Source organism: Cyanistes caeruleus, chromosome 10 (assembly GCF_971803275.1).
Source record: "Cyanistes caeruleus chromosome 10, bCyaCae1.hap1.1, whole genome shotgun sequence".
In the NCBI taxonomy this organism is placed as follows: domain Eukaryota; kingdom Metazoa; phylum Chordata; class Aves; order Passeriformes; family Paridae; genus Cyanistes; species Cyanistes caeruleus.
The window spans coordinates 23618750-23644367 of record NC_141710.1 but is presented as its reverse complement, the minus strand read 5'-3'; the positions used below and the strand labels follow the sequence as shown (position 1 = coordinate 23644367).

Below are 25618 nucleotides of genomic sequence, written 5' to 3'. Positions count from 1 at the left end.
TTTGCTTTAATTAATTCTCATTTAATTTATTTCCTTCATTTTTATTTTTATTTTTATTTTTATTTTTATTTTTATTTTTATTTTTATTTTTATTTTTAATCTTCTGTAAGAGGCACTGGTGCAGAACTTGGGGTGAGGCTGCATAAAATAAAATAAAATAAAATAAAATAAAATAAAATAAAATAAAATAAAATAAAATAATAAAATAAAATAATTCCTCAGGGATCTCTCCCTGGAATTTCCTTTTTGGGTTTCCTGTCCCACATTCCAGGGACCCCGGAGTCCCCCGGTGGTTTTGGGGCTGGCAGCCCGGGCTGGCAGCAGAACATCGGGGTCCCCTCCTTGCAGCTCCTAAAGGGGAAAAAAAAAGGGGAAAAATGAGGGGGGAAATGGGGAAAATATGGGGAGAAAATGGGGAAAAAATGGGAAAACAATGATGAAAAAATGGGGGGGAAATGGGGGAAAAATGGGGAAAAAATGAGAAAACAATAAGGAAAAAATGGGGGAGAAATGAGGAAAAAATGGGAAGGGAAAGAATGGAGGGAAAGGGGGGAAAAAGGACAGAAAAGGGGGAAAGAAAAAGGGGGGAAAGAAAAAGAGGGAGGGAAAAAGGGAGAGGGAAAGGGTGGGAGGAAAATTGGGAAGGGAGGAAATCGGGGAAAAAACGGGGGACAAGAAATGGTGAACAAAGAAATCGGGGCAAGAAATCAGGGAAAAAGGAAGGGGAAAAGGGAGAGAAAATTGGGGGGAAAGAAAGGGGAAAGGGGGAGAAAAAATGGGAGAAAAGGGGAGAAAAAAGGGGGAAAAGGGGAGAAAAAAAATGGGAGAAAAAAGGGGGGAAAAGGGGGAAAAGTGGGAGAGAAAAGGGGGAAAGTGGAGAAACAAGGGCAGAAAAGGGGAGAAAAAATTGAGAGAACAAAGGGGGGAAAAGAGGGGAAAAGGGGGACAAAAGAAAGGGAGGGAAAAAGAAAGAGAGGGAAAGAGGAAGAGATAAAAGGGGGGAAGGGGTGGAAAAGAAAGAGGGGAGAAAAAAGAGGGGAGGAAATAAAGGGGGGAGGAAAAAGGGGGAGAAAGAAAAGGGGGAATGGAAAAGGGAGAATGGAAAAGGGGGAATGGAAAAGGGGGAATGGAAAAGGGGGAATGGAAAAGGGGGAGAAAGAAAAGGGGGAATGGAAAAGGGGGAATGGAAAAGGGGGAATGGAAAAGGGGGAGAAAGAAAAGGGGGAATGGAAAAGGGGGAATGGAAAAGGGGGAATGGAAAAGGGGGAATGGAAAAGGGGGAATGGAAAAGGGGGAATGGAAAAGGGAGAATGGAAAAGGGGGAATGGAAAAGGGGGAGAAAGAAAAGGGGGAATGGAAAAGGGGGAATGGAAAAGGGGGAATGGAAAAGGGGGAATGGAAAAGGGGGAATGGAAAAGGGGGAATGGAAAAGGGGGAATGGAAAAGGGGGAATGGAAAAGGGGGAATGGAAAAGGGGGAGAAAGAAAAGGGGGAATGGAAAAGGGGGAATGGAAAAGGGGGAATGGAAAAGGGGGAGGGATAAAAGGCGGGGAAAGGGGGAAAATGTGGGGAAAACTTGGGGGGAGAGCAAAAGGGGGAGGGAAATTGTCCCCAGCCCTATTGAACACCCCACACTCACTGTCAGCAGCCAGCCAGGGATGCTCTGTCCCTCATGCATTTTCCTCCTTCCCGGCCTTTGCAGAATCAGGGATGAATCCCTTTCTCCTGGTTTGAAGGACAGGAATCTCCCCAGGAGGGCAGGAACTTCCCTGGAATGGAAAACACCAGGAAAATCCCTCTTCTCAAACTCCCAAATTACGGATTTTCAGGAGAAAATGTGGGGAAATGAAAGGCGGTTCTTTACTAGAATGTATAAAATGAGGAAAACAAACAGCAGCCGAGGCAAAGAGAATTCCATCAGCAATCCCAAAAACCTTTCCCACCCTCTCCCCCTTCGGTGTGGCCGTGGGAAGAGCGGGATGGCCGGGGGGATGTGGGGTTTGGGTTAAAGTGGAACAAAAACCCCAAAACAGCAGCAGGGAGCAGCAGGGGCTGGGAGGGAGGAGGAGGAGGAGGAGTTGGGATTTTTTGGGGATTTCCTCGGGTTCTCACCTGTCCCTTGCGATGTCCTGGGGGTGGCAGCAGAGCCGGGAGAGGCTCCCCCGGAGAGGGGTCGGGGGTTGGGGTCTTGGATTTCCCCTAAAGCAGCGAGCAGAGGCTCAGGGACTGGAATCCCAGGTTTCCCCTAAAGCAGAGGCTCAGGGATCAGGGATTGGGGTCCCGGGTTCCCCCAAAGCACCCAGCAGAGGCTCGGGGTCCCTCCCAGTGGGGTGGGAAATCTCCCAGTTATGGGGGCAGAGACTCCCCCGGGGCAGGAGGGCGGTGAAGGACAGAACTCCGAGCTGGCAGCGGATCCCTGCCCCAAAACCATCGCTGTACCCCCAAACCCTGCCCCAAAACCATCGCTGTACCCCCAAAACCATCGCTGTACCCCCAAACCCTGCCCCAAAACCATCGCTGTACCCCCAAAACCATCGCTGTCCCCCCTGATCCCGGCCCCAAAACCATCGCTGCCCCCCCAAACCCTGCCCCAAAACCATCGCTGTACCCCCCAAACCCTGCCCCAAAACCATCGCTGCCCCCCCAAACCCTGCCCCAAAACCATCGCTGTACCCCCCAAAACCATCGCTGTACCCCCAAACCCTGCCGCAAAACCATCGCTGTCCCCCCAGACCCCAAGACCACCCCCCAAACCCGGCCAAGCCCCCAGATCTCTGCCCTGCCCTAGGAATGCCCCCAACCCCAAATAAAATCCTACAACAGCTACAAAATCCCACAACAGCTACAAAATCCCCATCCCAACCGCACCTTTTCCCTCCTCGGCACCTCCTTCCCATCCCGAGGCTGCAAAGGGCAGGAAAAGTTCCTGGGAGGAAGAAATTTTTTTAAAAAAATTGAAAAAATGGTGAAATGTAATTTTCCCCAGCTGTTCCTAAGCAGAGCTGGGGGGCACAGGTGGGATCTGATTCCCCTGGGCAGGGAGGAAATGGCAGCACCAAAAGTGCAGCACCTCGTTTAAATTCAAATATAAAGGTCAAGAAAAAGCACCTAAATGTCCTTTGATACAGGAATTAATTTGTTATTTAGCATCTTTTTTTAATACCAAAAATGCAGCACCGAAAGAGAGCAGCACTTAATTTAAATTAAAATATAAAGGACAGAAAAAGCCACCCAAATGTCCTTTGATACTGGAATAGATTTGTTATTTAAGGTCTCTTTTGTACCAAAAATGCAGCACTAAAAGAAAGCATCACCTCGTTTAAATAAAAATATAAAAAACATAAAAAGGCACCCAAATGTCCTTTGCTACAGGAATTAATTTGTTATTTAACATTATTTTTGTACCAAAAATGCAGCACCAAAGCAGAGCAGCACCTCATTTAAATTAAAATATAATTTAGATGGTTTATATAAATATTATATTATATTATATTATATTATATTATATTATATTATATTATATTATATTATATTATATTATATTATATTATATTATATTATATTATATTATATTATATTATATTATATTATCTGAAGAAGCCACCCAAATGTCCTTTGATATAGGAATTAATCTGTTATTTAGCAGCCCTGTTTTAATGCTTGCTCTGAGCAGAATAAAATGTCTATTTTGAAATAAACCTTCCATGGAAATCCTGGCAATATTTTCTACAGCCACAGGTTACCTCTGGTTTGATGTCCATGGTCTAAAAATTCCCAAAGTAAATTATTCCTGCTTTTTGTCACGGGATTTTTGTTCCCTGTCCTTGGCTTTTGGGGGGTTTTTGGTGCCCCTAAAATCAGATTCCATCTCTGGTTTGGTCTCCATAATCCAGCTTTGGGATGCTGGGGGAAGGAGAACACAGATCTCAGAATGAAAATAACAATGTAATCCTCCAAAATCAGCCAGGATTCCATCCTGGAGCGGTGTTTGCACCGGGAAAGGGCAGGTTCCTCCCTGGGAAGAGTGGAGTCAGGAATTCCATGGATAATGTGCCGATGGTTCATTCCAAGCGGGGTTTAACTGCTGGGATGTGGGTTTGGAGCAGCCCTGGAGGCTTCTGGCAGCCCAAAATTTGATTTTTGTGGAGGTTGGGAAGGCAAAAATCGACATTTCAGAATAAAGGTGGGGGGCTGGGGCTTTATTGGGGCTTTGGGGTCCAACTGCTCCGAGGATCCTGGAATTATGGAATATCCCCGGCTGGAAGGGACCCACAGGATCCAACACAGGATCCCAGCTCTGCCAGCACAAGGCCTTCAGGAATGCAGGAAAATTCCCTTTTTGGGGGGGTTTCCATGCCCTGAATCCACCAGCAGAGCTCCAGTTCCAAGGTGTTTTCTGGAGGAATTCCCCCAGATCCCAGCCAGGCTCATCCATCAGTGATAATTCCCAATTTTCCTTTGTTTGGACCGATGCAATCTCTGGAATGTTATAAATCAGGAGAGACCATTTATCTTATTCCCCTGGCAGCACTCATGACTAATTAAAGCCCATAATTAACTGGAGCAAGCCCATGAGGAACAGCAGGAATGCCATTCCTGGACAATGGGAAGAGCTTTTCCCACTGGATTTGCATCCTGAGAGCTGAGCAGGAATAAATAAAAACTGACATTTTTTTACTATTTGCTGGCCAACATAAAGATTTCATATTTAAATACAATGATTAATTTTTCTAGATGAATTCTGGCTCAAAACTGGTTTTCCTAAAGCACCAGAGCCAATGGATACACTCTGTTTTTTCCAGAAATTTTTCTCTCAACAGCACCAAAATTCCCAAATATTTTATGAATGAATCATGACTATTCACCTCCAGATAATCCCTCACAAATCCCTGGAGTTTCAGCTCCTGTAATCCCTCTGCTCCTGGAGGAAAAGGCTGGAAAGGCCTTTTTAAAACATTTTTTAAACATTTAAATATTAAAAATTTTAAACAAGTCCTGTCCATAGGAAGCAGGATGGGATTTGGGAATTTTCCCATTCATTCAGGCTGATGGATTCTCAATGCCTGGATTTGATTTAAGCTCTGTGGAAGTCAGGATTGGGTTTTAAGGGAGCAAGGGCAGCTCCCTGGGAAGAAAAACGGATTTTCCAAGAGTTCCACTCATCTTGCACAGCACAAGGACACTCCAAAGAAACATTTTGGAGAGATTTGAGGACCTAAAATCCATAATTCACTCCAAGAGCTGTTGGTTCTTGCTCAGGGAAGATTTAAACAGAGCAAAATCCACAATAAAATGGGGAAGGGGATGAACAGACACAAGAGGTGTTGGGCAGGGCAATTAATCAGGGATAATAAAGGGGAGGGAATGACAGCATCCAATTTAAGGAGAAATGAATGGGATCTGCATAATTCCTGCTGCTTTTCCTAGGAAATGTGTGCTCTGCATCCCACAGCTCTGCTCGGGATGGGGAGGGGAGATTGTGCCTTAAATTTTTGGGGTTTAGAACAGAGGCATTGAAAATCCATCATTTATTTCAAAAACTGTGGAATTTTTGCTTGGACCAATAAATATTTCCCAGCCTGGACCAGGACCTGTATCCAGGGAAATGCCTCTAAATTAGCCATGGAATTAGAATAATTAAGAAATATTTACTTACAGTTCTATCCCATCCCCCTTTTATTTTTATGATGTGATTAATTAAATTCCCAGATTTCCTCGTAGTTTCTGAATAAATTACACATGGAAATTAATTTTCTCCAACAACTCATTAAAGCCCCCAAATGCTGCAGATCCCACTTGGATCAGTCATTCCTTACTTTGCATTGGAAATCTTTCCATGCACATCCCTCAGGCCCAGCTCCCACATGGAGCAAACCTCAGGCAAAGCCATTTTCAGTGAATTCCAGGGAATTTGCAGCGGAAAAAGTTCTTTTTTGGGATATTGGGTTTTATCCATTAACCTATCACCATTACCTATAAGGTAGGACTGAAGGGGGAATTTCCCAGCACCAAAATGAAGTGCCCAGGATGCATCCAAAGCCATCTCCAGGTGTTTCCAAGGATAAATCCGGTATTTTTTCCAAGTGTTTCCACGTGGTTTTATTTTAAAATAATTGAATCATTTAGAATTCTTGAAATGGTATAGTTTGAAAGTAAATTGGTGGTTTTAAATTATTAAAATAATAATTAATAAGGTTTTTATTCCAATGCACAAATGCTTTTATCTGGTGCAGAAAATGGAGAATTCCCGTTTTCATCCAGACCAGGAATCCAAGGCCTGGAAGTGGTGAGCTCTGGGAATGTTGGGATGGGGTTTCTGCTGCCTGGGCCCATCGTGTCCTATCAGGAAAGGTGAGGTTTCTATGGATCCACCACCCCTCAATCCCATGGAAAATTGGAGATGGGATCCCCATCTTATCACAGAGTCACAGAATAGTTTGGATGGAAGGAACTAAAATCCCATCCCATTGCACTCCTGGCCTTGGGCACTTCCAGGGATCCAGGGGCAGCCCCAGCTGCTCTGGGAATCTGTGCCCACCCTCCCAGCCAGGAATTCCTTCCCAGTTTCCCATGTAAATCCCACCTGCACACACAGCTGAGGCTCCCTGGTCCGCAGCTCCCTGCATTTTCCCTTCTTCCCCTTTTTGAGAGCAGGAATGATGTTTTCCCATCTTCATGGCTACTGGAAATCTGCATTTTAGGCTTCATTTTACAAGGAATTTGAGGTTCCTACAGATCCCCCAGCAGGAGCCACATCCAGGATTTCATTTTCTCTTGGATAAATCCATCTGAAAGCGACCCAGCGTGGGCGGGATGAGCCAGCTCCAGCTTAGTCCAAAATTTGACCGAGGCAGTTCAATCATTTCATTCTTAAATATCTGGGAATCTGTTCCTTGAAATTTGGGGAGGCCGTGGGAGCCCTCCAGGAGTGGGGATCCCCAAGAGAGGCAGCCTGAGATTGATGGGAATCTCCAGCAGGTGTTTCCACACTAATGAGCTCCCCAGGGAGGGCAGATTGGAGCAGAGGGAGCCAGCTCGGCTCTTCCTTCCCATTGGCATTCCAGGAGCGTGGAGCTGCAAATCCATGAATGATTCATTGTTTATAGGGCCAGTTTTATCGTGGGTTTAGTCAGGAAAGCAGGTTTTAGTGGCAGACCCCTCGCTAGGCCCAGTTTAATCACAAGCCTCGAATAACTCAACTCTTGGGCTTGGTTTGGTGAGGGTGGGTGGCACAACGCCCCCAGCACATCCTGATGGAGCACGAGGAGCTTAGGCCTGGCCTGAGGACACAAAAGGACTGGCCTAAAACCAACGCTGCTGCTTTGACAGGGGACAGACGGGGCCTGGCTGGGGCTCAGGAGGAGCTGTGCCCTGGAGAACAGGGCTGGGATGTGTCTGGGAGCTGGGAATGTTCAGCAGCATCGTGGGCTGGATGGAGCTCCCTGTTCCACATGGATCACCTTGCTCCAGAGGGACCATCCTGCTCCAGAGGGACCGTCCTGCTCCACAGGGATCATCCTGCTCCAAAGGGATTGTCCTGCTCCAGAGGGATTGTCCTGCTCCAGAGGGATTGTCCTGCTCCACAGGGATTGTCCTGCTCCAGAGGGATTGTCCTGCTCCACAGGGATTGTCCTGCTCCACAGGGATTGTCCTGCTCCAAAGGGATTGTCCTGCTCCAGAGGGATTGTCCTGCTCCACAGGGATTGTCCTGCTCCACAGGGATCATCCTGTTCCACAGGGATTGTCCTGCTCCAGAGAGATTGTCCTGCTCCACAGGGATTGTCCTGCTCCACAGGGATCATCCTGTTCCAGAGGGACCATCCTGCTCCAGAGGGATTGTTCTGATCCAGATGGACCATCCTGCTCTGGAGGGATCATCCCATTCCAGAGTGCTTGTCCTGTTCCAGATGGATCACCTTGCTCCACAGGGATCTCCCTGCTCCAGAGGGACCTCCCTGCTGTGTCTGGATCACCCCACCCCTGACCAAGCACTGAGAGCCAAATCCCCACAGCTCCTAAAACACAACAAATCCTTGGTTAAATCCAGGAGATGGGAATTTCTGGAAAAATCTGGTTAAACCATCCCAGCCCTTCTGAAATTCCATGGATGGACGTGGGGGTTGGCTGGAGCATCCCGTTCCAGATCACAGCAAATCCGTGGTCAAGTCCAGCAGATGGGAATTGATCCTCCAGAAAAATTCTGATGAAACCATCCTGGGCTGCTGCAATTCCATGGAGGGAATGTGGGGGCTGGCTGGGTATTTAGTGCAGCTCCGAGATCTCCTCACAGTCTCAGATCCCACTGATCAGAGAGGAAAATGATCCCTTTAGCTTCGTGGATTTCATTCCTGATTTAATTCCTGGGTTCCCAGGAGGGTTCCCAGGCAGCTCTGGGGACGCAGGAGCTCCTGGATTTTGATTGCTTTAAAAGCCGTTGGTTGGGCAGGAAGTGCTCATTATTCCAGATTATTATTCCAGTGTTAATTATTCTCATTATTCCAGTGGGAACTGGAACAGGAACATGCCCAGATCCTGCTTTCCCAGCCAGAGCTCTGTGTGTCCTTCCCGCTCTCCTCTCCTGTTCCATCTGCCCAAGGCCATCCATCAAATCCTGGGATCCTGGGATCAGCTCCTGGGAGCACAGGGAAGGACAACCCCGGCTCCTGGGAAGGGCTGAGAGGGTTTTCCTGCAGGGAGAGGTGAGGAAGAGGGGCTGGAGCTCAGGAGACCAAATCATCCATGGAAAACTGGAGTTTGGAGCACCAAGGGTTGTTGGTCTGAGCCTTCCAGAGTCTTTTGGCCTAAGAAAAATGGGAAATTATGACTATTTTGGGTAATTATTTATTTTCCTTTCATTAGGAAAATGATTTATTTTCATTTCATTAGGCTTAGAGCACTGACACTTTACCACATGCTTGAAATCCTTGGAATTAACCCTGGAAAATGGATTTTTGGCAATGTTAGGGAAAAAACCCGAAAGAATTTGTTGATGTGCCTGAAGAGCATCATAAACCCCAGTGAAGCCACTGGGATGCAGAATTGGGTTTGGAATTGTGTATGATAAAATTCCCATCGAGGAGGTGATGGAATGAGCTCTTTGAAGTTTGTGCTGGCACCTGGGTTTATAAATATAACATATAAAATAATATAAAAGGTATAATATATAATATAAAAGATAAGATAATATATATATATATATAACATATAACATATAATAGATAACATAACATATAATATGTAATATGTAATATATGTAATATATATTATATGTGATATATATCATATATGATATCATATAATATATCGTATATAATGTATAATATAAAATATAAAACGGTAGAAAATACAATATATAATCGATAAAAAAGGTAGAAAATAGAGTATATAAAGTAAAATATGAAATACTGAATATGGAAATGAGAATATAGAATACACAACATAGAAAATAGAATATAGAAATGAGAATATAGAATATAGAATATAGAAATGAGAATATAGAATATAGAAATGAGAATATAGAATATAGAATATAGAAATGAGAATATAGAATATACAACATAGAAAATAGAATATAGAAATGAGACTATAGAATATAGACTATAGAAATGAGAATATAGAATATAGAATATAGAAATGAGAATAGAGAATATAGAATATAGAAATGAGAATATAGAATATAGAATATAGAAATGAGAATAGAGAATATAGACTATAGAAATGAGAATATAGAATATAGAAATGAGAATAGAGAATATAGACTATAGAAATGAGAATATAGAATATAGAAATGAGAATATAGAATATAGAATATAGAAATGAGAATATAGAATATAGAATATAGAAATGAGAATATAGAATATAGAAATGAGAATAGAGAATATAGACTATAGAAATGAGAATATAGAATATAGAAATGAGAATATAGAATATAGAATATAGAAATGAGAATATAGAATATAGAAATGAGAATATAGAATATACAACATAGGATATAGGAATGAGATTATGGGATTGCCGTGTTTCTGTGTGCTGCACACGCCCACCCCGCCATTCCCTTTTGGAGCCAGCGTCGCTCCCCGCTGGATTCCCTGGAAATCGCTCCTTGCAGGGATCAGAGCCTCCCGTAAATGCAAGTTTGGCTCATTCCCATGGCTGGGAATTCCAGCGGATCCATCCCTGCGCTGGAGCCGTGCCACAAGTTTCTCATCTCGCTGCCTGCGGGCTGGGAGCTCCCCATCTGCCTCTTCCCGGTTTTTCCCCTCTCTCTTTGAGGATTTTCAACTCCAAGGTTTGCAGCTTCCCCGTCTATTCCTGCTATTCCACGGGAGCCAGCGCCGGGAGGAGCCGCATTCCTGCCTCCTTTTCCTGGGAAACTTCACCATGCGGCTGGTAAGGGATTGAATTGTGAACAAACCTCCCCCGGGAATAACCCAGGGAAGGGATGCGGGGGGTGTGGGATGCCCGCCGGGACACGGATGGGACTCGCTGTGGGATGCGCAGACAGAATTCCTTAAGGAATTTGGGATCGGGGGAGGCTGGAGCGGATTCCTGACCTGTGTGAGTTTATGAAGGGAATGGAAGGCTCCGTGCTCGGGAAGCGGGGAATCATCTCCGGGTGATAACAATTCCAAACAGCGCTTGGAAAAGATGCCTGAGGATTCTCAGGGATTCTGAGCCGCTGGGGCAGAATTTCCCTGGATTTCACCCTGCTTTTTACCAAAACAGCCTTTTATTCTTTTGGCTGTGCAATTCCTGGGGAAAAACGTGGCTGTGCTTCCCGGGGGGAACAGCCCGAGGCTCTGAGCCTGGGAATTCCGCAGGGATTTCAGCTCCTGGAATTGCCGCTGGATCGATTCAGGGCTCCAAGAGTTCAGCTGTTTGTCAACGTGGAAAAGCTCCCGGCGCTGCCGGCTCGGGGCTGGATCCCGATGAAGTCATCCCGGGAATGCTGCGGGACCAATCCGGGCTCTGGCGGACTGGGATAATTCCTCGGGGCCGGATTGATCGGGGGTTTTGGCGTTCCTGCCGGGGCAGGTGTAGCAGGGCTGGCTGGATTGGGCATCCAGGATCCCTTCCCAGCACCTTGGAGCGGAGATTCCCTCTGGAGCAGCTTCCATAGGGTGGTTCCTTCCATCCCAAACTCCATCCCCTCTGCGCTGGGCACACACAGCCCACGAGGATTTCCAAACCTCATTCCAAGGCTACCCATGGGGATGTGATGGATGGGAGTGATATAAACACCAGAGGGTGGAAATAAAACAGAGAGAGATGGGAGGAAACACAGGGATTTGGGAATGTTCCTCAGGAATTCCAAGGGCAGGGAGGTGACCCTCCGGTGAGGATCCATCCTGCACATCCCATTCCTCACGGGAGGAGGAGGCTGAACACTTTGGGATTGATGGATCCTCTGCAGCTCTGAGTTCAGAGTGGGTGGCTGAAAATCAGCAAATATTGAATTCTCATTTCTCCCAAGCTGGAATTAATCCAAGATTCTCTGTTTTCCAGGACAACTTGTCCAACACTGGAAACTCATTTGTTAAAGTGCACAGGGTAAAAAAGGCTGCATTAGGAATATCTCCCTTACCTGGAGCTGAATTTATTTGGATTGCCTTTGCTGGTTCAAGTTTTTCAGCTTCCCAAAAGGCTGGAGAAGCTCTAGAGGAGTCTTTTAATTAAAATAAATCCAGAAGAATTTCCCTGAGCTGTAGGTGCTGGGACTCACTTCATGTTCCCAATGCAGCCCTGTCAAACCTCTGGAATTGTGTCCAATACTTTTGTCCCCTGCTTTTCCTGAGAATTCCAAGTCACAGACAGAATTGGAGTCCTTTCCCTGCTTTAAATCTCTTAAAACTCAGATTTTCTGTCATGAGGCTCCTGCAGGTTCCTGCTCTGGCAGTTTGGGGGTTCCTGGAATCCCAATAAAACCAGGGAGACTCTTTATGTGCCCAAGGGCTAAAACCTGGCTTTGTGTGCAGAAGCTTGTACAGACCTGAAATACAGGGAAGAGATCAAACACCAGGGAATGTTTGTAATTCCAGCAATTTCCCTGGATGCCAAAGAAAACACAGGAATCAATGACAAACTGCTTGGGATGAGCTCTCTGAGGGGGAAATTTTCCTGTTTCAGGGGGGCTTTTAGAGACCTGTGGCTCTCAGTGTCCTGATTCCAGCTGGGAAAACACAGCAAAGCCAATATTCCATATTTTCTACAGCTGGAAAACCTGAGAGCCTCATCCTGGATTCAGGTGGGCAGGAGAAATGGGACACTTCCATGTGTCATCCCAGATTTCCAGGCTGGGACCTGAGTTCCAACTCACTCCTCTACAACAGGTGGGATGAGTAACTACAGGGTGTAAATACAGAATGGAACTCCAGAGAGTAAAATCACCCAGAGAAAACATGGAAATGTCTCCTGAAACAAGGATCTTAATCTGGTGTTTTACTGGAGTTTGGGCTGCTCATCCCAAGTTTTCAGCAGGATCTTGATGTGGGGACATTTCCATTTAGCAAGGTCAGAGCCTTTGAAGGGTTCAAGAGTGGTTTTGAGGAAAAAATAGAAAATATCCACAAGGAAAAGGAATTCTCAGCTCTCTCTCTGTGAGATCTGGAGACTGAACTGGGCAGATCCCTCATTTAAAGGGATGTCAAGGGAGTGGAAACAGAGCTGATTCCAGAGTGGAAACAGGAAAACTGTGGAAAAGTGGGAATTTGAGGACCAATCTGACACTGAACTGGGCCAGTGAACCCCACTGGGTGATCCAGGCTGAGCTGTTGGGAATAAAGAGCTGCCATCCCTCAGGAATGGGAGATGATTTCCCATTCTGTTGGATTCCAGAATGCTCTTGAGGCCTTTCCCACCTTCAATAATTCCATGATTCCTGCTGAAGGAAGCTGGATCTGCTCTCCCAGCTGCAGGAATGCTGCCATTAGCTTTGTGTGTAAATCCAATTACAACCCCCGGTGTTTTTTGCATTTCCCTTGTTCATGATTAATTTATTTGCCCTCAATTTCACCAAAATCCAGCATTTTCTGTCAGGTTTCACTGAATCCTGGTGTCACCTGCAACTCTTTCCCCTTGCTGCTCCTCTGCTTTTCCCACATAAATAATTAAAGGGATTTTTGGGAGCTCTGGGAAGCTCTTTTCAAGCTGTGCAAGTTGAGCTCATTTAATTCCTGAAGGCTGCACATCCACATCCTGATATCCAGGCAGGGAATTCATTTACATGCCATGGATGGCTCAGCCACCCCTCAACTGCTGGCATTTCGTCCCTGCTTTGGAATATTATTTACATTTATTAAAAAGCAGTTGGAGAATGTTCAACTTGGTGCCTTTTAAAACAATGTGGAGAGGCTGCTTTCAGAAAGACACGGACGAGGGTCTTTTATTAATTAATTTCCTGTTAATCCTTTAAATTCCTTCAATTATCAAGCATTTAAAGTGGTTTTTATGTGCTGATAATTGAATGAGAAGTGTGGAGCGTTCCGTTTTTCCAGGTGCCTGAACTTCAGGGTGATTTTAAATCATCTCCTGTCTTGTTTTCCCTGTCCAGAAAACATCCCAAGATTTTATCCTGTCCCTTTCCTTCACTCCCCGAGGAATCCGATGATTCCCAGCAGTGCCTGACGGGAATTTTCCATCGGAAAGCGACGTTGTTGTGGTGGCCATTGATTGGAATCCTAATGGAAAATGTCCACTCACAAAGGGAGAGATGCCAAAGGAATCTGGGAATGCTGGTGGGGTTTAAGCTCAGCCTAAAAGCTCCTCTCAGGATTATTTTAGGTCAGCATTTCAGCAGCTGGTTTGTGTCAAACTCCTCATCCCAAAGTTCTCACAAAAACGGGATCTGCCTACACCTAAAAATAAAGACCCAAATTGGGTACAATTAAAATTAAACCCGTATTCAAACTGCAATGTATCCCAGGCAAAACAAACTGAATTATCCATTTACAACTGATTTTGAAGTGACGGTGGCTTTGGGCAAAGCCATCTTCCATGGAAGAAGGGAAAGAGAGGGAATCTCTCCTTTAGTCCAGAGAACAGCAGGGAATGGAAGCCACTGGAGCAGGGAATTTCATGGATGTTGTGCAAATGAAAAGCTCCTTTCTCCTCGGGTTTGGGATTTGAAGGAAGGATCCTGAGTGCTGTAATTAAAAGTGGAGAAGAGTCCTGAGGGTGATGGATGTGATTCCCACTGAGGAACCTCTGGGGCTTTTCCCTGGCAGAAAGTTGATGGGAATTCACCATCAGGACAGAGCAAACACATCCACAGCAGGCTGGGGGGAAGGAACTGCACTGTGAATATTCCAAGGCAAATTTTAATTGAAAATACGGCCTTAATTGCGTGGAATTTCATGGTCACTTCATGAGGGGATGGAGGAGTTCCCTGCCTGGGGATGAGGTGGCCTCAGACTGTCCCAGCCCCACAAACAACAGAATTAAGGAATTAAGGAATTTAACATCTGGCATTTGGGCTCGGGGAGCCCAAACCAGTGGCAAAATGAACGTTCCTCCAACGGGGAGAGGAGGCTGCGAACGCTGGGTGCAGGAATTAAAAGGGATTCATTGAGATGTAAGACACAAAAACATTTGAAGCTGTTGGCTTGCTCAGGGTGCTAACAGATAAAAACAGAGCTTTTGGAGTTCACTGCTGTTCCCAGAATCCCAGATGGCTGCGGATTGTGGGGTTTGGGGTCTCTCCCAGGTGCCAAATGGACAAAGGGATGTTTGGTCTTGGCCAGGCTCAGGGCAGTGCACGAGCCCAGGGTGGGAATGGCCCACGGTGCCACCAAAGTGATGGAAGCAAGGCAGGATCTGGGGAATCCTGTCTGTTTTAATGGGGAATGTCTGTGTTTGAGTGGGGAATGTCTGTGTTTGAGTGGGGAATGTCTGTGTTTGAGTGGGGAATGTCAGTGCTTGAGTGGGGAATGTCTGTGTTTGAGTGGGCAATGTCTGAGTGGGCAATGTCTGTGTTTGAGTGGGATTATTTTAGGATTCAGGCTTCTGTTGCGGGGTTCTCTGGAAGAGGGATCCGTTTGCATTCCATGTTTGCCAGCACATTTCTGCTCTGAGTGCTTCCATCTCTCAGTGGCTCCTGGGTGTATTTTGGGACACAAACTTGTGTTTGGGATAAACTGGAGCCTCTGGAAGGTGAATGATTCATTTTTGGGAGGGGCTGCATCCCAAGTGACCGCGCACGTTTGGGATCAATGTGTGTGCTGTGAATCCCAAAGTGGCGATTCCGGCCCTCTCCCAGCTTCTGGGGACTGGGAAGTCAGGAAAAAGAGATTCACTGACCATGGATTCGTTTCAACCTTCTTGGAACACCCCCAAGGTTGTGTTTGTCCTGGTGGGAAAATCCAATTTCGTCACCAGGAATTTTCCTTGACCTCCTCACCCCAGAGCAGCCGCTGAGCTGCTGGAGTTCAGTGGAATGGGGCTGTTTGGAGCACATTCCCCTGGGAATTATTATTTCCATGAGGAAATATTTCTGATTTCAGCTCTTCCCCATGCTGTGGCTGAGCCAGGCTTTTCCAGAGTCAGCTGCAATTCCTGGGCACTGCCCGGGCCTGGCTGTGAGGAGCTGGAAATCAAAGCCCGTGGTGTGTTGTGCTATAATTTATGCCAGGAAGCAGATTTAAATTATGCAAATTGCTGTCTGCACTGAACCTGCCATCTGGAAAAAGTTCTGCATGCAAAAATCTGTTGGGGCAAGGCAAGGGATGAGGGATCATTGGGAAGGGAGAGCTGATGGAATGAAAACAAGCTGCTCCCAGAAAATTGGTTCCCCTGCTCCAGTCCAGTGGCAAAGCCGCTGTTCTATAGGAGCCAGATTAATAAAGTAGGGATGAAATAATTGTTTAAAGCTACTTTGGAGCTGGAAGAATTCCTTGTCAAGATGGATAAAATTCAGGTTAGGAGGGAAAGGAGGAGCCCAAGGGAAGGGTGGCACATCCAGAGCATCCACCACGGAATATTTCTGTAATCAATGGGAATTGGAGAGGTTAAAGGATGCAGGATTTGCTGCCTCTCCAGTGCTGGATCTCAGGGAAAGGTTCTTCCCTCAGAAGGTGCTGGCCACTGCCCAGGCTCCCCAGGGAATGAATGGGCACATTCCCAAACCTGCTCCAGGAGCTGTGGGACAACACTGCAGGGTGGGATTGTTGGGGTGTCCGTGCAGGGCCAAGGGCTGGACTGGATAACCCTTGTGTCCCTTCCAGCTGAGGATATTCCAGGATTTTATATTTTCCATCAGAACAGACTTGTGTGACTCCTCCTCTCTCAAAGCCAGAGCTCCCGTGGCAGGAGGAATGTGCACCTTGGGGTCACATCACCTCCTAGGGTCAATTTTCAAGGCAACCCTTCCCTTTATGAGCAGGAATTGCCTTTCCTTGTGCCCCCAGGATGTTCTCAGGTAAAACTCTGCAGAGCCCTCTCCAGAAACCGCTGTTGGTGGCGACAAGGACTTGTGGAAGTCCCTGGAAAGGCAGACCTTGGTTCTCCACACCCTCACAAACAGAAAACCTCGTGGCTTTCTCGTGTCCACAGAGCCCTTTCTGTGCCCTCATTCTGGGGGAGCAGCGGCGGCGGCGCCGTGTCCTTTGTTGGTTCGGTGACATCGGCAAGGCAGAGCAGTAATTACAGAAAGCTTTGTCACATTTTATTCTCTGCTCCTGCAAAGAATCCTGAGCACGATGCCAGGGCTGTGGAGAGACCCCTCGCTGCCTGCACTCCCATTAACTCCATAGGCACGGCGTTAATTTGGAAAAATAACAGTTGGAGGCTGTCAGGGATGCTCCATAAAAACCCCTCCAGCTCGTGCTGCAATGCAGACAGAAAACAAATGGTTCCCATTTCAACTTGGCACGCTGTAACCCCACTGAGCTGACTTCCCAGGATAAACGATTGCCATGGAATTGTATTCCCACAAGCAGCACGAGATCCCGTTTAAAAAGCATCACATAGGCCTGTGTATTCCTAATTATTTCTGTGATGAAGGAAGAAACGCTTCAGTGCTGGTTTATTTTTGCTCACCGTCCTCATCGCTAAGCTGGGAGTGCTTTTCCTCTTTCCATGGGATATTGGGAAGAAATTCCTGGCTGGGAGGGTGGGGAGGGGCTGGGATGGAATTCCCAGAGAAGCTGGGGCTGCCCCTGGATCTCTGGAAGTTTCCAAGGCCAGGCTGGACAGGGCTTGGAGCATGCTGGGGTAGGGGAAGGTGTGCTGGGTGGAATTGGATGGGCTTTAAGATCCTTCCCAACCCAAACCATCCTGGGATTCTCCAGCAGGAGAGTTTGGCTCTCAGGAGTTCCTTGGATTGGGATGGCACAGCTTCACAGTCCTGGTGCTTTGATGTTTTCTGTTGGTTTCTTCTGCCCATAAATTTGGTTTTCCAACAAGGAAGCGATCACTGAACCAGGGAGCAGGGTGATATTCCTGGGATTAATCCCTAAATGTCGGGCTCGTGGTTTATGGTGGTTTTAATGTTTCACATGGGATGGAGAACCATGCGCTTCAAATTCCCCCATCCCAGCTCCGTGTCCCACTGGCGAGCCCAGCACAGAAATGGGAGGGCTGGAATTCCTTCCTGTGACAGGAGCACAGCCCAACACCCAGGAAGCCAAAGCACCTCTGCACCATCCCCAGGAGATTCTCCTGGCTCAGAAATCATCATCACCCACCTGCCCTTTCCTTCCTTTCCTTCCCACAGCCAGAGCTGATCTCCCTGGAAAGCCTTTCCCGTGATTTGACCTTCACCAGCCCCAGCAATCCCTGACAAAGGCAGCAGGAGAACACCCAGCACCAACATTTGTATCTATTTTTTTTTAAAGCAGATTGTGACAGATCCCTCCCGTGAATGCTGCAGCTGCACAGCATTAAAGCAGCATTTCCAACAGAACATTTCCAGAACATTTCCTTCCAGCTTCCCCCTCACCCCTCCACGCACACACGGAATCCACAGGGATGCACTCCCTGTGCCCGTTTGACCTTTTCTGCCGCTTTTCAGTTGATAAAGTTCACTCCTGTGACCTCGGAGCAGCTTGGCAGTGCTTGTGTGTTGTTTCAGTGGTGTTCCTGACATTCCTGTAGCGTTAAACCTGGCAAAAATGGGACGTTTCATTCTCAGGCTCGGCTGTGAAAGGTCTTTGGTGTCATTGTGAACTTTGAAAATTAAAGGTGTTCTAAAAGCAGCTGGAAAAAAAGAGATTTAATCAGTGAGACGCTGCCATGGGGGAGCCCAAGGGCTCTGCCTTGCTTTTGGATGACAGAAAAGTTCAAAGCTCTGGTGAATTGAGTTTCTGTCCTTTCTGCCCCTTGGATGGAGGGAGGATGGAGACATTTCAAAGGAAGGCTTTTGTCGTTACTCTTTATTCAAATTCAGTTTTAGCCTTGGAAACCCAGTGCAGAGGCTCTTTCCTGGCACAGACTGCAGGGAGAGCAGACACTGAGGGAAGGGGGGTTCTCATCACTTTTGGGGCTCCTTTTACTCTGAATAATTATGCAGCATTTTGCTTTAGTTTGGAGCAAGGTCCTGGAAGGGCAACAAAGCCGATGTAATTCCACCCCCTTCCCATAGCCAGGGCCTCCTTTCATTATCCCAGGTTTTGTTTGTGAGCTCTGGGATTTGATTTGCTTTTTGATCTGATCTTGTGATGTCTGGGAGTTGAGACCTTTAATTTCCTGTCCTGGTGGATGTGTCTTTGAAATCCTCCCAGGGATGTGTGTTTGCAGGAAACTGGGACTGGGAAAAGGTCTCTTCCCTCTGTAAAGATGCACAAAAATCCTCAGCCAGGGAGGGCAGAATTAACAACCCAATCAAGCCAATATTGTTTCACTCAGTTCATTATAGGCTGACCCCATCTGACTGAATTAACTGAGGATGCTGCAGGTCCTGGGGTCACCTTCACATTTCCCAGCAAAGAAATTCCATGGAGCAGGACCAGCTGCTGCAGAAAACCAGGATTTTGGCTCTGGAATTGAAGAATCAAACTTCCCTGGATGATTTGTTCTCAGCTGAGCAGCACCAAGAGCAGTTCCATGTCTCAGAAACTTGTTAAAAAACTTTAAATTGTTATCTTTTGGTCATAATGGGGATTCCCACAAAACCAGGTGGCGTTCTAATATTTTTTTATTATTATTATTTTATACATATTTATATAAATGAGTGGCAGGTTTCACTTGGAGAGTATTCCAGACAAAATCAGTGTTGAGGCTGGGAGTTGTGTGGCTGCCTGGGTAGAAAAGCAGGGAGGAATCAAACCTTTTCCAGCTTTTCAGGATGGAGTAGCCACTGAAATCAGAAGGAAGAAAAATTGGATGTGATGTTGAACGAGTTCTCCTGGCAGTTCCTGTGAGCTGAGGAGCAGAATTAGGGAGAGCTGGAGATTTGGGAAGCAAAGTTCAGTTTTAGTTTTCCTCCAGCATTTGTGATTAACTTCTCCTGCCTCTTGCTCTTCAGGGCAGCAAGGCTGCAAAATCCAAAGCAAATTGCTCCAGAGACAATTCCATTTCCACTGCCCGTTAAATATCCCGTTAAATATCGGGATATTTCTTTATTGGAATGAGGTTGGTGGGAATTTTGGATGTTTGTGGCTGAGCTCAGGGAGATTAATTAATGGGATCTCCATAAATTCTATGGCTGGGGTGATATCTAGAAATAAAGCCCCACCTGCCTATTTTTTTCCGAAGTGTTGTTGAAAAATATCCAAGGGTTTCTTTGGAATTCAGAAATCCAGCTCTGTCCCAGCATCTCAGCACTGGAGTCACATTCCCATGGATTTTCCACAGAAGTAGACACAGCAATGTTGATTTGGGAGTTGTCTGGGGAGCAAACTCAGAGTGCCAGAACAAGACTAATCCCCCTCTGTGTTTTCTCTAATAAAAGGGAAGAACACTAAATAATTAACGTCAACAAATGAAAACTAATTTGCCGATTTTTAATTTTCCCCCCATTGCGTGATCCCTGTTAATGAATTATTTACCAGCCAGAGATGAACATAAAATGAAAAGATTTCTCTGGGGTCTGCTGTGTTCTCTGAACATCCAGGCTAACTGTTTAGATATACATATATATATATTTAATTTATTTTTTTTTAAGAGTGAAAAATAACCCCAGAGAAAACAGCATTCAGCAGGAACCAGGCAGGAATAAAAAGAGCTGCAGCCTCCAGAGGTTTTCCCATTTCCTCCTAGACCTGAGATCATTTGTCTGAGGCTGTTTGTGAATTATTCATATCAAGTTGAGCTCTTTGCTTTCCCAGATTGAATGAGACCCGTTTCCATCTCAGGGCTTCCTGTGCTGTTTTTTTTTGTTTGCATTTCGGGTTTTCCTGGGATGCCCTTTATCCCAAAGCCCTGCTGGATGCTGGGGGATTCTGTCAGTCAAACATCCAGAACCTGCTCTGTGCTCCACGCCCAGCGCTTCCCGCAGCACACGAGGCAGCTGTGGGAACGGGAAGGGGATAACTGAGGAGTGAAAAACCCTGGGAACGGTGCCGTGGTTCTGCTTTGACTTCAGGGTGTGACCTCCAAGGGGAAAATGTTTGTTATTTTAGCTCTGGGTTGATTTTAAGGGTTCTGTGCATCCCAATCCCTGTGTCAGATCAGCAGGAGCATCCCAGGCCATGGAAGTGTCTCTGCTCGTGGCAGGTGATGGAATGAGATGGGATTTAAGATCCCAGTTCAAAACCCTTCTGCTTCAGCTGCCACTTGAAGCCTGCTTAGGTTTGGTTGTGTTAATAGGATTGGGAAAACAGATCCAGGATTGGGAAAACAGAGCCAGAACTGGGATGAATTCCAGTGTGTGTTCCAAGGCTTCCTTGGAGTTCCATGCCCCACCAGCCTCCAACATGAGCAGCATCTTCTCACCCCATGAGCACTGGGGCAGTCTCATGCCACGGAATTCCAGACTGGTTTGGTGGGAAGGAGGAGGAGGAGAGATGAGTTCCACCTGCGGCTGAGTTTCCTTGGCTTTTCCTGCTGCTGGGCACCAGAGGCACAACTTGAGGAGGAGCACTCGTGGCTCGATGCTGTTGCTGTTCCCTGGCCCTGCTCAGGTTTGGGAGGAGCCACCCTGGTGTCCATGAGGAACCATCCTGATGTCCCTGAGGAGCCATCCCAGTGTTTGTGTGGAGCCATCCCAATGTTTGTCCCTGAGGAGCAATCCCGATGTCCCTGAGGAGCCATCCTGGTGTTTGTGAGGAGCCATCCCGGTGTTTGTGAGGAGCCATCCTGGTGTTTGTGAGGAGCCATCCCGGTGTTTCCCTGCTCCAGGTGAAGAGCGGCACTGCCGCACACGGGATGAGGTTGCCGAGCAACCGCCCGCAATTAAAAACATCCTCGGAGCCATCGGCGGCGTCTGAGAGCGGAGATTTCGCTCCTCAGCAGCTCTGGAGCCTCCTCCTTCCATCTGTGCTCGCTTCACCTGGAAAGCTTGGCAGGGATTTTCTTCTCTCCAGTGCTGTGGTTTGTGCACATGCCCAGAATCCCGGGATCATCAAAATCCCTCCAGGATCCAACCAGTGCCCAATTCCCACCTTGTCCCTGAGTGCCACATCCAGGAGTTCCTTGGACACCTCCAAGGATGGGGACCCCAAACCTCCCTGGGCAGTTCCAAGGCCTGACCACCCCTTCCATGATAAAATTCCTGCTGATTCCAGCCTGAGCGTCCCCTGGCCCAGCCTGAGGCCGTTCCCTCTCCTCCTGCCCCTGTTCCCTGGGAGCAGATCCCAATCCCAATCCCAATCCCAACCTGGCTGTCCCCTCCTGTCAGAGAGTTGTGCAGAGCCACAAGGTCTCCCCTGATTCTCCTCCACCCCCCCAGACTCCCCAGGTTTCCTCCTAAAATCCCAGGCAGAAAATAATGTAGAAATAATATTTGTTCATAGACGGGATTGTTATTTTTAACAGGAACATCTGATTCCCAAACTTCATCCCTCTTTTGGGAGAATTACAGACATTCCCCCATGCTGAAAAGCTGAAAATTGGATTAATAGATTTCCTTTCGGTTTTCAAACACTCCTCTGTTGTTGTCACTAAAATTATCAGGCTCAGGAGCTATAAAAAGAGCTTCCTGCTTTTTCTGGGGAAAATCCCTCCCCTGGGAATTCAGAAATGGATCTGTCATGTGAGCTTTCCCCCTGCCTCCCCCTCCCTGCCGTGCTGGAATTCACCCCTCCTGCGTTCCAATCTCCTCATACTCCTCTCCAAAGTAATCCAGACTCAAGTGTGTCGTGCAATTAAAGCAATAAAAAAAATATGAAAAAATATAAAATTAACGAACCCCAGGGTGCTGGGTATGCTCAGGCTGAAAAATAATTAATGGGTAAGTGGAATGAGCACGTTAAGGACTAAGAAAGACACCTCAGGTTGCTCTGAATGTGCTCCTCAAGCTTCCCTGGATTTTTTTTCCCTCAGTATCTCCATGTCTGGAGCTGCCCAATCCCTGTCCACGTCTGGATCCAGCTGAAGGAGGGAAAAGAAAAGCCCAGGAAGTTTCAAAACACATTTGTTTTATCCGGGCAGTGAGAGTCACAGTAACTCATCCTGGGTTCCAACCGGAGCGTGGATCCCTTCCAATTCAATTCCCTGGAGATTGCAGGCGGCTCGCTCCGGGTGGGATGTGGAGCTGGGGGTGTCGCTGTCCCCTCGGTGTCCCTGCAGCATCCAACCCCTTTCCAACCCCTTTTCCATGGGCTCAGCACCACGGGCAGCTCCATCAATCCCGCTGCCAGGAGCACGGATCAATATTCCACGCTTAATGACGCCCAACTGGAATTAGGATCGATTTCCTGTCTCCTCCTCTTCCCAATTATGCAAACTTCACTGTGCCCCTTCCAGAGCCGCTTTTATCCCAGCTTTTAGAGGCTCTGCCCAGCCATGTTTAATTCAGAATAGTCAAAAACGTCACAACCAATTTGGGCTTTTGCTTTTTTGCTCTGTGTTCAGTCTTCACCCCGGGGTTAATAGAAAATGATGTCAAACACCAGCAGTGATTTATGGAAGTCAGGCAGCTTTTGGCACCCTGAGCTATGGATAAAGTCAACTGCAAATTGTTTTCACATTCTAAATTACTGTACTCAGCTCTGGAGGAGGCTGGAAAAACTGCCAGAGGGAAAATGCAGGAGAAGGAAAGGTTGTGTGGTTATCTCTGAACTGAGCTGTGCCTCCGAAAAATTCCATTTTTTAAGCCAAACCTCCGTGCTGAACTCCAGGGATGGTTTTTTCCAGGGATGTGGGGATTCCCAGCTCCTCATCTGCCACATTACCCTGGTGCCACCTCTGCTGCTGGAACAAGAACTGGTGCAGACTGGAAATCTCTTGATTAAGAGCCTGAATAGGTTTTGATTGCAGAACAAAGATTCTAGAAGCAGGAGCTGGTGCTTTTCCCAAGATCATCTCTGGAACCAAAGACACCCAGGATGGGAAAGAAAACTTCCCTCTTTTACTCTGCGTATTATTTTTGTAGCTCTGATATTTCCTTTCAATCTTGTGCTGGATTATCAATAAAATATCGGTTTCTTTATCATTATTATGGATTTCTAGGTTTAAAATCTCACAGGTGGCACTTGAGGGATTGGTTTTGTTTCGGGGTTGACTCAAAATTTCATTTGTCTTGAGGCTGAGAGGGAATCTCCAAGGGCTTCCCATAAAAATATTGAATTTTTTTCCTCTCTGTCCTTGCAGGAAGAACTCAGGAGGCTCCAGCACACCCTGGAACAGGGCAATGATGGCAAAGACTCGCTCCGAAGGTAAACGCACCTTTTCCAAAATATCTCACCCATGAGAAAGTGAAATGGATTTTCCAAGGTGTGAAACCTTTGCTGAGGGATCCTCTTTGTCACAGACAATATCCCAAATTTCTCCTTTCTCCCATAGACAATCCCTATGTTCAGTTACAGGAGGACAATTTCTGACAACGACACCATTGAGAGCCCAGTAAAGTCTCCAAACAACTCCACAGGTTGATCTCCCAGATTTCCCAGCCAAGAGCTGCCACTCAATCCCTGCTGCTGCTCCCATCCAAGGCAGTGTTCCCAGATGCTGGATTTGGATATTCCAGCATTTTCAAATTGCTTTCTTCAAGCCATCATTTCCCAGCAGCAATTCCTCAGCCATCATTTATTACAAAGCATTTACTCTTCACCCCCCACGTGGCTTTTGCTGCTGTAAGTCATTTGCTGCCAGCATTCCCATTGTTCCTTTCCATTTTCCTCTCCAGCTTTTCCAGTGTGGCCGTGGGGATGGATGGAAGTTAATTTAGCAGGAATATCTCTTAGATTTGCCAGGATTGTGGGGTTTTTTTTATTATTTACAGCAGCTCTTAGCTGGCTGTGCCTGTCCCTGGAGCTGTGGCAGATGGGAGATTTAAAACAGGGATTCAAGCAAGTTCCCACTGGAAAACTGGATCCAAATTCCCATTTTTTTTGTTGGGAGCTGGACACAAAAGCGCAGATAACTTTCTTCAAAAACAGCAACACCTTGTGATCGGCAGCTCTTGTTTGTTCTTGTCCAGATTCCGGAATTCTTTTACAGGATTTCAGGAATGTCAGGCGGGAACACGTTAAACTCATTTCCTTTCCTCTCCCATAGCCACCAGCTCGCCATGGATGAAGAAAATAATATCCAGGAATATCCTATCGACCTCCAGCCCTTGGAATCCAAAGTGAAAATGTGAGTAAGGAAAAGTGTTGGGTCTGTCTTGGAATGCAGCTGAGGGTGTCCAATTCCTGAGCTACTGGATCCATCCTGGATTTCTGTGTAACTGCATAAAACAGCTTCCAATTAGCAAATTAATGAAGTTCTCTATGTTTAAACATGTGGAGCTGAGAAAATTGGGATTGTTCAACTTGGAAAGAAGAGAAGGATCCAAGGTGATCAAATTGTGACCTTGCAGAGCCTGAAGGGGCTCCAGGAGAGCTGGAGAGGGACTGGGGACAAGGGATGGAGGGACAGGACACAGGGGATGGCTCCCAGTGCCAGAGGGCAGGGCTGGATGGGATATTGGGAATTGGGAATTCCTGGCTGGGAGGGGCCAGGATGGAATTCCCAGAGAAGCTGTGTCTGCCCTGGATCCCTGGCAGTGCCCAAGGCCAGGCTGGACATTGGGGCTGGAGCACCTGGGACAGTGGGAGGTGTCCTTGCCATGGCTGGGGTGGGAATGGGATGGGATTTACGTTCCCTTCCCACCCAAAGCATCCTGAAATGAATCAGAACCACACAGAGTCCCCTTGAACCGAGCTGCAAATGTTAAACATCAGTGTTGCATTAATTCTGTCATTTCCTCTGTGTAACTAAAGAGTATTTGGGAATCTGCTGGATTTTCCCATGAGTGCAGAGAAGCCAGAGGAGGGAAGTGCAGCACAGAGTCTTTTCCATGGCGTATTTCCCATCCACCATCAGTTTTCTAGGGATCCCCTGGAAAAAGCAGCCCTGGAAGTGCAGAATTCCTGCTCTGGGTGTGCAGCACAGCCCCGAGGCTCGGGAAAAGCGGGATTTCCTCGGGAAGCAGGGCAGCACAGCCCCGAGGCTCGGGAAAAGCGGGATTTCCTCGGGAAGAAGGGCAGCACAGCCCCGAGGCTCGGGAAAATCGGGATTTCCTCGGGAGGCAGGGCAGCACAGC

At 46.9% G+C, this 25618-nt stretch overlaps 1 protein-coding gene and 1 long non-coding RNA gene across 4 annotated transcripts in view; one reads left to right on the top strand and one right to left on the bottom strand.

The window, feature by feature from the left end:
• On the bottom strand, positions 1-2245 carry LOC111933284 (uncharacterized). Its single transcript, XR_015274229.1, has 3 exons — positions 2113-2245; positions 1640-1769; positions 1-351 (listed from the first exon to the last, which is right to left on the bottom strand). It is a non-coding gene; the product is annotated as an uncharacterized LOC111933284 (long non-coding RNA).
• A 7841-nt stretch (positions 2246-10086) lies between these two features.
• Positions 10087-25618, top strand: part of LOC111933286 (schwannomin-interacting protein 1) — an 83080-nt gene continuing 67548 nt past the window's right edge. The window contains exons 1-3 of one of the 3 annotated variants that reach the window (XM_086843243.1): positions 10087-10389; positions 23683-23747; positions 24589-24669. In XM_086843243.1, the coding sequence (XP_086699369.1) occupies positions 10381-10389; positions 23683-23747; positions 24589-24669 (155 nt within the window). In that variant the 5' untranslated portion in view covers positions 10087-10380. Of the gene's footprint in view, positions 10390-10468; positions 10558-21310; positions 21463-23682; positions 23748-24588; positions 24670-25618 lie in introns of those variants that run through there. The other 2 variants (XM_086843245.1, XM_086843244.1) reach the window with 2 other exon arrangements.